Source organism: Morus notabilis, unplaced genomic scaffold, assembly GCF_000414095.1.
Source record: "Morus notabilis unplaced genomic scaffold, ASM41409v2 Scaffold989, whole genome shotgun sequence".
NCBI lineage: Eukaryota > Viridiplantae > Streptophyta > Magnoliopsida > Rosales > Moraceae > Morus > Morus notabilis.
The window spans coordinates 398852-409653 of NW_010363328.1; the positions used below are offsets into that span (position 1 = coordinate 398852).

Genomic DNA, 10802 nt, shown 5'->3' on the forward strand with positions numbered 1-10802 from the left:
AATCACAGAATTTTCATTTGATATTCATAAAATATTCATAAATATATGCACATAAAATGATGAATAAACTCTTTTATTAATTAAATAATAAATATCATATTACATCTCATGCTTCTAGGACACTATTCCCAAAAAAAACTTCCTCCAAAACCCCATGCTCGTCAAAGGCGGGTCTAGTCGAGCTTGAAGTAGACTGTGTTCTCTGCGTTTGTCTCTCCTCCTCCAGGGTGTTCTACATAATAAGACATTATAATTGTTTATACGTGTTATAAAACTACTATTTTAGTATAAAAAAATTTAATATGAAAAATAAAAATACTTACAAAAGTCTGTTTCGCTTGGAAATTAACCCAAGAGGCCCCGCGACGATGCATGTCCCCCCAATTGTCTATTGCAGACATCGGCTCTTGGGTCTCCGTACTGACCTGTCAAATAAATTACATTTGTTAAAATTCTTAAATTCTAACTAAATTTCGGCAGCGTAATGACTTATTTTTCATATGATCCAAAAATTCAAACCTGTAAAAAAACAACTTTAAAAGATTTCAGCACACCATAGCTGCAAGATGTGCCACCCAGAACAATCATCACAAACATATAAGTACGACAATGAAGTCAAAAAATAACTTTAGAATAATGACTTCATTTTAATGAAGTGGAAAAAATAACTACTAACCTTCTTATCGCGATGCTGAGAGTACGATATCCGACCATGTAAGCTTGGATACTTTTGGTTGCTACGATTAGTTTTATTTGTCTCTGATATTTTATGTTTATGATTAACTATAATAAGTAATAGTAAAATTAAGCAAATTATGTATAAAAATCATCAAGTTGTAACAAATCTATAATTATTTGAAATTTGTCGGTGGAGAACCTATCGCAACAACGATCCCAATGAAGTGGATTCCTCATGTTACTCGGGAGACTGTCTCTACCATAGCGTTTGAAGTGGCTGTGCAGGGAACTTTTCCAGTCCTTGTAGCACTTTGCTGCCTCCCTATCAACTACGGACCTCAGAATATCATTCTTATAGTTGCAGTTGATGTTAAACTTTGAAATTTGTCGGTGGAGAACCTATCGCAACAACGATCCCAATGAAGTGGATTCCTCATGTTACTCGGGAGACTGTCTCTACCATAGCGTTTGAAGTGGCTGTGCAGGGAACTTTTCCAGTCCTTGTAGCACTTTGCTGCCTCCCTATCAACTACGGACCTCAGAATATCATTCTTATAGTTGCAGTTGATGTTAAACCAGTCCTTGCAAAACTGTTTCACATCGTTAAAACGCATTGTTATGTTTAACTTTAGTATAAACTATACAAATTATTAAGCAAAACAAATACCAGCATCCGGTCTTGAATTGTCCTCTTGTCTATGTCGCTAATGTCCTTCCAAACATCGTGGAAGGGCTCACATATCTTGTTGAGCTTTCTCTAAATCACTTTTTCGCAATGTTATTGCATCAACAATCTCTTTCTTCATGAATGGTCGTATCCCTGTTGGCAATAATCGTTACATTATGATGTGATAGTCATGTGATTTTAGCCCAGTAATCTTATTCTTCCCTTCGATCCCCTTTTTTTGTAAATTTGAAGCAAATCCATCAGGAAACCTTACTGATTTTAAAAAATCACAAAACTTTTTACCGTCATCTGGAGATAGTGTATAAGACGCATGTGGTTTCATCCAACGATCACCGTCTTTGTACAAATGCAACTCCTTGCGCACCCCCATATGTTGCAGATCGATTCTCGCATTGTCCGTATCCTTACTTTTTCCGTCAATGTCTAGAATTGTACCCAATAAGTTGTCGCATACATTCTTCTTAATATGCATGACATCTAAGTTGTGACGTAACAACAATGACTTCCAATAAGGCAACTCCCAAAAGATACTATTCTTTGTCCAATTAAGCTCGCTTGCATGTCTTTTCCGCTTGTTACCACAATACTTTTCATATTTACCAGGCACTATGACTAACACATTTTCTAACTAAGCTAAGATTTGGTGAACAGATTTTCGAGCCGGTGGAGATCGTTTCTCAACCTTACCATCAAACTTTTTATTCTTTCTCATCCCATGATTAATAGGAAGCTATTGTTGATGGCCAACAAAACAAGTCTTACTTGTTATCCTCTTTGAAGGGGTTGCATCATTGCAAGTTGGGCATGTTAAATAGCCCTGACCACTCAATCCAGATAAGCTACTACGAGCAGGAAAATCATTAACTGTCATGAGCAAACAGCCCGCATCTGAAATGATGTATTCAAAACTGTGTCACGTACAATTACTCCTTCATTCTACAAATCTTTTAGCTCATCCACAAGGGGCCTTAAAAAAACATCTATATCATTTTCGGGTGCATTTGGGCCAGGAATCAACAATGTCAACATCTTATAAGGATCCTTAGTGCATAACCACAAGGTAAATTGTAGGCCGTTAAAACCACCGGCCACATATTGTATGAGAGGCTCATGTTCCCAAAAGGATTGAAACCATCAGCGGCCAACCCTAAGCGAACAGTTCTCGGCTCACGTGAAAACTCAGGATACTTTTCATCTACCTCCTTCCATTCATTACCATCGACTGGATGAGACATTAAATCTTCATCATTTGAACGCCCACGTTGGTGCCACGTCATATCTTTAGCTGTGTGACGAGAACCGTACAGACGCTTCAACCAATCTATTAACGGGAAATAACGTAGTACTTTTCACAGCACTTGTTTAGTACCCTTTGTCTTTTTTTTTCCTTCCAACGGGATGTTTTACATACTGGACACGTTTGTAGATCAGCGTTCTCCTTCTAAAACAAAGCATAATCGTACTTGTAGACATGAATTGTTTCGTAACCCAGTCCAAGTTTACTCATGAGCTTCTTCGACTCATAATGAGAAGAAGGTAATTTCACATTCGGGAATGTATCTTTCAATAGATTTAACAGAGCATCCATACACTCATTAGGCCACTTGTATAACACTTTTAAATGCATCAATTTCACTAAGAAATTTAAAGATGAATACTTAGTGCAGCCCGGATACAATCCCACCTGGAGCTCAGAAAGTAGATCTTTAAATTCAGCGTATTGTGCATCTTCTAGGTCCACATGCGTCTCATCCAACATTTCATGATCATCATTAATCCCAGCAACATCTTGTAAGACTGCAAACATCTAGTCTACTGGTTGATTAACTATTGGGTCGACACCTGAAACCGCTTCTACTTCACCATGGTGAATCCATGTACTATACAATGGATCAAAACCAAATCAATGTATATGCGCTCTCACAATTTCTACTATATGCATTTCATGGTTTCTACATTTTACACAAGGACAGCTGATATGGCCACTTGAAGATTCATAATTTTTGGCAACCTCAATAAAAGCAGATAACCCATTCCAATATGGATCCGACAATCAGTTCCTCAAATAAATCCAACTGTTGTCAATCGGCATTTTAACTATACACAACAACAGACACAATAATTTATTAATGTGTTTAATTAATTTTAATTTTACTCTTTATTAACACAATTAAATTTTATTCATTAAAGTTTGTTAATGAACTTATTAAAATTCTCGTTTTCTAACTAAATTTCGGCAGCATAACGGCTTATTTTTCTTATGATCCAAAAATCTAAACCCATAGAAAAATAACTTTAAAAGATTTCGGCACACCATAGCTGCAAGATGTGCCACCCAAACAAGAATCACAAACATATACTAAATTTCAACAATATAAGAAAATCATAGTTCAAATATCAAAATCATAATCGCGAATTCATACAACCAAAAACTACAACAATTTTAAACTAAAAGTACAATAAATATAAAAAACTTACAAAGTTCAAACCCACTAAACAGGGGCTGAAAATAGTGGGATTACATCAGAGGAACCGGGCAAACAGTGACGAAGGTGAAAAATCAAACGCCTACATCAAATTGAAACATCGAACATAATTTTCAAACACCGAAATTAACATTTTATTAACATCTAAAGTAACATATAGACACAATTCTTGATTAATCAATGCAAATTTAAATTTTCACATTCTCAGAACCATAAAAAATGACTAAACTCGAACAAAATTCCCAAACAAAATCCCCAATATTCAACTCATAGAGCATCAAAATTCTCGTAACTCAATCCAAGCACATACTCGATAAGCAAAACAAGAGCAATAAAATTTTCTCGAACGTGCACGATTCTTCTTCCATTTTCCATTTTCTCAGCAACCAAACAAAATTTACAAAAAGAAAAAAAAGGAGAAAACCCAAACCTGTCAGAGGGGAAGAAGAGAGAAGGGGTCGGAAGAGAGAGAGAGAAAGGAAGAGAGAGAGAAGAGGGCCGGCGGCTGAGGCAGCGACGGGAAGAGGAGGCAAAGAGAGAGAGATTTTGCAGGAGTGGGAGAGAAAACGTTGGGGGAAAATGAAGAAGAAGAAGAAGATAGGGTATATTAGATCAGACTTATTTACAATGACAATGTCGTCGCAAATAAATTTAAAATGTCGTCGCAAATACGTCACAGCTGGCAATTAGTTGCGACGACATAATGTCGTCGCAAATAATTTTTGAGTCGTCGCAAATAATCATTTTTCCTTCATTTAGTTTTTGGTGAAATCTTATAAAGATTATTTGCGACGACAAAGAGAAAATGTCGTTGCAAATAACATGAAATTATTTGCGACGACATTTGTCGTCGCAAATATCTTATTATTTGTGACGACTTGTTGTCGTAAAAATGGATTACCTTGGCGGTAAAAATCTGCGTCATTGAAATTTACGCTCCAAAATTATTTGCGACGACATTTAAGTTATTAGCGACGACATGGTTATTTTATTTAATGGGGAGTAATTGTGACGACATGTCGTCACAAATATCGTATTATTTGCGACGACATTTGTCGTCACAAAAAATATTGTCGCAAATGGCCTTTATTGTTGTGCTCACTCACTCTTTCATTTCCTCACCTTGGTTCTTCTTTTAGGCCAACTTTCATGTTGCCCTCTTTCTTCTTTACTTTGTTTTGTTTTTTCTATTACAAAAAATACATAAACGGTTTGTTATACTTATGCTGCATTATTTATTTAGAAGGCTTTTATTTTTGAATCTTTCATGCAATAGACGCCCTTCTTTCTTTTTCTTTTTCTTTTTTTTTTCTTTTTGCTTCTTTCCTACATATTTTCTATGATTATATTTTTAAAGGAAAATTAATTGAATTTATTTTGACATGTAAGCAAATATTGATAAAGTAGGACAATTTAGAATTTTCATAGAGTAAACTCGATAAATTCCACGTGTATTAGATTTAGTTATGGAATAAATTTGGGATTTACATAATAAATCTTGAAGTAGATATATTTTCTAAAACTCTGTAATTCCTGCTTTAACATATGCCTTTGCCTGCTTAAATGTAGCAAACAGATACTTGAAGGTGTGTCATTGATTGCTTAAAGAAGCGTCTTGCCATGTAGCTTTTAAATATGGACTTTATTATACATGTGTCTTTCTTTTATCCATTTATGGACTCATAGGTTTTTCAATTCAATCCAGAATTTCAGATTGAATTGGATTTAACGGATCAATCTGACGAATCGATGTATTTTGTGTTTTATAATTAGCAAACAAATAGATAACCACTACATAGATAAGAGCTTAATTCCTATCTTTCTTTTCTTTTTTCGTTTTTCTACCCTCAAAGTATTTAAGGATTTAATGTATGTAAATGATGTCAACTCTCTTTTCTCAAATATATAGATATGTTATTAAGGTTTATCTGTTTTTCTCTTAGCATTTTTTTATTTGGGACTGTTTGTTCACACTTATTTGACCATTAATTTGTTTATTGATAAATTTTTTGTATATTTCAATATAGATATGTTATTAATAATATAAAATTTTTGAAGATTTATTTTTGGTAATTAAACCATCATGCACTTTCATCATAATACAAATATATGGATTCTAAAACTTTAGCTGTCTCTATTTTTTCATCATCATGATTTCTAATTTTTTTTCTAAATAAACAAATACCGATTTTTGAATTTTTTTTCTGTTGAATCTTTGGCCTTGCACGCACAATCTTTGGACGTGCTCCGAACTAGTAAAGATAAGGGTTTTGGGCACAATTGCTCTTAAATTTGTTGCGATTTAGTAAATTATCTCTTAAATTTTTAATTTTAGTAAGTTACCTTCTAAATTTATAAATTTGTTACAATGTACACAATTTAACTAAATTTGTTCAAATTTTTATTAGATTTAAGAGATTAAGGGCTTGTTCTTTTGGAGTTTAATTTGAGTATAATTCTTGAGTTGAATTTGAGTTATAACTTAAGTTGAACTTCTAACTTGAGTTTGTGTTTGGTTGTATACATTTGAGTTATGGTTTGAGATAAAAATCTTTTTGAATTTGTGTTTGAGTGAGTCAAAACTTGAATTTGTATTTAGATAGTATTTTAATAAAAACTCAATGCTGATGAAAAATTTGAATAGGGTATATGGGTTGGGTTTTATTCATCTTTTCATTGTCAACACATAGACAAAAATATCATCTCAATCAGAATTAAAACGAAAAAGTTATAGCATTTTTAAGAATAGAAAAAATACTGTTCATTAATTTGAGTTCGAGTTTCTGAACTCGAGTTGAAGGGGAAATTTGAACTCGAGTTTTAGTCATAAACTCGAGTTAAACTTAAAAGAATATGAACTCGAATAAAGTTGTAACTCGAGTTACCTTTTTTGAGTTTTTCACTCAAAAGAACAAGCCCTAAAAGTTGAGATATTGAAAGATTTGTGTTGCATTTGAATTGAAATGTTAAAGTTTTTAGCTTTTAACATAATCGTCGTCAAAATGGGGCATATTGCATCAACTTTATAAGTTGATTAGGTAACTTACTAAAATTAAAAATGTGAGGGGTAATTTACTAATAAGTTGAGGGGGTAAATACGTCAAAGACCCTAAAGACAAATATGGAGAGGAAAAGTGAACAAGCGTATACCCTCAAAGCTATTATTGGGGAAAAGAATCTACTCTCTTGCCATGCTGGATCCACATATATTAAGCCCAATTAAGCTGGTACAAATTTGTACTGTTATCTATCAGAAACGAGTACAATTTGTACTGTTTTTGACTTAGCTAGTTGATGTTCAGCAAGATTTATTTGCATTGTTGTTCACAGCATCTCTTAAGATTAATTATTTAGTACAAAGATCGTACCTATAATACATATAGTTCACTTTCTTGGGATAAAAAGAGGCGCACATTATTATATATATATTCTAACACAGTTCAGATAGGCTGAAAAAATAAAAAACAAAGAAAGTCAGTAGGCATGTCCAAAAATTAAGTAGCACACGTACAAGCACCTCCTTTTTGGTGTGTGATAAAACAAGGGACATGAACGTGTAACATTTATACTTAGCATGAATTCTTTTTCCGTACAAGGGACATTATCATGCATTATAGGTAAAACAAGGGACATTATAGATAAGACAAGGGACATTATCATGTATTGTACATTTTACTGGATTATAGATCCTTTTGCCAATAAAGAGAGAATTAAAAATTAACTGCCGCTAGTGGTAATGACTACCAACCAGGTCAAACAGAGAGCGACTTGGAGTTTGAGAGGGCAATTGTTGGATTCCGCATTGTATATAAATAAAATTTTAATTTTAATTTTTTCTGCTATGGTAATGACTACAAAGATGTTGTTGGATGAGCTCATGCATTTGATGACTAAAAAAATGTTGCAACTTTAGTTTGCTCAGTCTTGTGATGTAGAACGTACATATTTGGTGTACAAAATGTCCTGTATATATACACACATTCGCAGGAGAAACAGCAAATACTTACCTATATTTTCGTTTTTTATGTACAGAACTTTATATATACTCCAATTGCTAGCACCAGTTTCTGCCTTCATCCTCACCAAGAGTACTTTCAAAACAACATGAACTCTCAACAGAGTTACAGTAAGCATCAAAATTGTGATCTTCCTAATTTTTTCTCCGAGTTTCTCGAGCTTGAAGGTTCGCAGAACCTCCCAATATTCAGTCCTGATTATTATTCTTCTGAAGGTAACTCCTTCACTACTATTGATCATAATGAAGCTGATGATCATCATCATGATCAGCAATCTCAAAAGTCTCCAAAATCTTCGGCCCAAGATTTCACAACAAGCCGCGCGGTTGGGACGGAGTTTCCAATATTTTCCGATGGACATCATCATGATTATATTCTTGATCATCAGGTAAGAATATTAATTGATTAATGCTTACTATTCTTTAATGGTACTACTTAATTAATTGTAATTAAGCTGAAGGGTTAATTAATAACTTAATTCTCATTTTGATTAGCGAAATGGGGTTGTTTTTTATACTTCTTCCAAGGAAGCTCCGAGAATTAGTGCTAATAAACAGAGAATAAAATGGACTGAAGATCTTCATGAGCAGTTCGTGGAGTGTGTAAATCGTCTTGGTGGAGCTGAGAGTAAGTAATACTAATATATACGACATGGTTTTTTTTATTATTTTTTATTATTTTTTGGCTCAATTAATACAAGGGAAATTGTTATTCAGTGGAGAATATTGATCAAGCATTTTATTATATAGAGGCAACGCCAAAGAACATACTGAAGCTTATGAACAAGAATATGTTGACTATTTTTCATATCAAGAGCCATTTGCAGGTAATTAATTTAATTACCACCACTTTCACTGTATTAATTAACATACGTACGCATTCATATGATACTTATGGAACTATATGCTTGTATATAAATATATCAATATAAGCCTGGCAGTGAATTTATTTATTTGCTTTTATTACTTTTTTTTTCTTTTTTATACACTTAAAAATCGGTTCAGTTAAATGAGTAGTCAACGTGATTTTAGTTCCTGATTCCTCATCCTTTGATTTTTTATAACCGCAGAAATATCGGACTTCAAAGCACATAGCAGATTATAAGAAGGGTAACCTCTTACAAACTATTTCCACCAAATATAAACTATAAAACATAGACTACGTAATTCTGATATGTTTGTTTTTGTGTGTGTGATCATATAGCACTTTCTTTTACACTAGTGTGGGCTAAAATTAACAACGAATGTTAGAGGGTTCCGCAGTATGGGGGCAATAGTTGGAGTTCACTTTCTATAGTTATGGTGCTTAATAAGTGATGTTGTCAAGTATTTTCATAGTTTTAATAGGAAATTTTTTTTAGCAATATGGAAGGAATTTAGGCCACTAATGCACGTACCAAATGTGTGTTGATAATTAGGGAGTGCATGGTAGGTGATGGCTTGTCTAATTTTGATGTTTAAATTGGTGTCTAACCTATCAAATCATACGACGACGTTTAAAAATTTTGAAATTTAGTTGAATTTTTCGTGCTTTATTAATGTTTGAGCCTATTAAATAACACGACAGAATATGATTAGTTAGACACTATTTGGGACACAAAAATTGGATATGTGATTTGAATATCTTTGCTCAACGTGAACTTATTGATAAGTTGCTATTTTCATAGTGTTCCCTTCACAGAGCTACAAATTGTTGATTATAACTAATAACTCGATATCGATACAAATCTTTGTGTTCTATATTGCAGAAAAATCTGAGAACATAGCCACTTCAGATGGCACACTGGACATGAAAAGGTATAATTTGTTTTATTGTAACCTCATGATTTAATAAAAAAGAAATATTCTAACATTCAAAACCATATTGTGTCTTTGACTAATTTCTGGCTTTAAATTGTTAATTTGGCAGTGGAATGCATATAAAGGAAGCACTGCAAAATGTCAATAATCGTCTTCATGAACAACTAGAGGTATATATTGATGATTTAATTTATAATAAATTTATCTGTTAATGAAATTGTGATCTTGAAATAATATCAATGTCCTTTTAGAGACAAATTTAAAAAAGCTGATTTCGAGGTCTTATATATATCTTTGGTCAGATTCAGCACAATCTGCAGCTGCTTATTGAAGAACAAGGAAAGCAAATGAAAATGATGCTTCAACAGCAACAAAAAACAAACAATAACCTCTTGATGAAGTCTATGCATATCACAGCCGATTCTCAAATGCAAGATGATCCGTGCAATAGTTTTTCGACCGCAGAATGTTCTGGAAGTTACCACTTTTCTAATATTATCTAGCCATCTGATGAGCCAGAAATAGTTTGTATTTACTCTAACTGGGGAATGTCAAATCCTAGTTATTCGCGTATGCAATAGTTTTGTAAGGCCTCTCGTTTTTACTGATTCACCTTTTGTAAAATTTATTTTGGTCAAGTGGTTTTCATGATATGTGTCGTTTCCATTTATAGGATACATTGTCGTTTTTCACATTATACTGCCGTTCACATGATATGCGTTCGTCTTCTCTTTGTTTCTGTAGTTTTTAAAAATGATGCGGTTTGTAATGTGATATGTCCTCGTTAGTCGTTCCTAGTCCCACCCAGTTTTGTTGTTTGTAAAATTGTATATCGTTTGGCCAATATGTTGTCGTTGCATCTTACATTATCGTCGCCCCCCGGGTAGTCATAGGCTTAGGCTTAGTTAGATACTGCTGCAGATCTTAAAAAATTTACTTTTAACTGTGTTGAATGAAAAAGCAGTTGATATAAAAAGTAGTTAAGTGTTTGATAAACTATAATTATAGTAGCTGTGCTGGTTCAAAAATTAGTGTAATAACGTTTGGTAAATTACGAGGTTAAATTACTGTGGATAATTAAAAACTACGACTATATTATATTATACTATAATATAATATATATAATTATAATATA

General features: G+C 33.2%; 1 protein-coding gene across 1 annotated transcript; it reads left to right on the top strand.

The window, feature by feature from the left end:
* The first annotated feature begins 7956 nt into the window (after positions 1-7956).
* LOC21401006 (myb family transcription factor PHL5) lies at positions 7957-10170 on the top strand. The gene is made up of 6 exons (XM_024169589.1): positions 7957-8256; positions 8363-8495; positions 8585-8694; positions 9549-9664; positions 9777-9837; positions 9970-10170. The coding sequence occupies exons 1-6, from the start codon at positions 7957-7959 to the stop codon at positions 10168-10170; spliced, it is 921 nt and encodes a 306-aa protein (XP_024025357.1).
* The last annotated feature ends 632 nt before the right edge of the window (positions 10171-10802 follow it).

Coding starts and splice junctions, on each gene's coding strand:
- LOC21401006 (XM_024169589.1), top strand. CDS start 7,957: ATGAACTCTCAACAGAGTTACAGTAAGCATCAAAATTGTGATCTTCCT. Junction 8,496..8,584: donor TCGTCTTGGTGGAGCTGAGA/GTAAGTAATACT, acceptor ATTGTTATTCAG/TGGAGAATATTGATCAAGCA. Junction 8,695..9,548: donor ATATCAAGAGCCATTTGCAG/GTAATTAATTTA, acceptor TTCCCTTCACAG/AGCTACAAATTGTTGATTAT.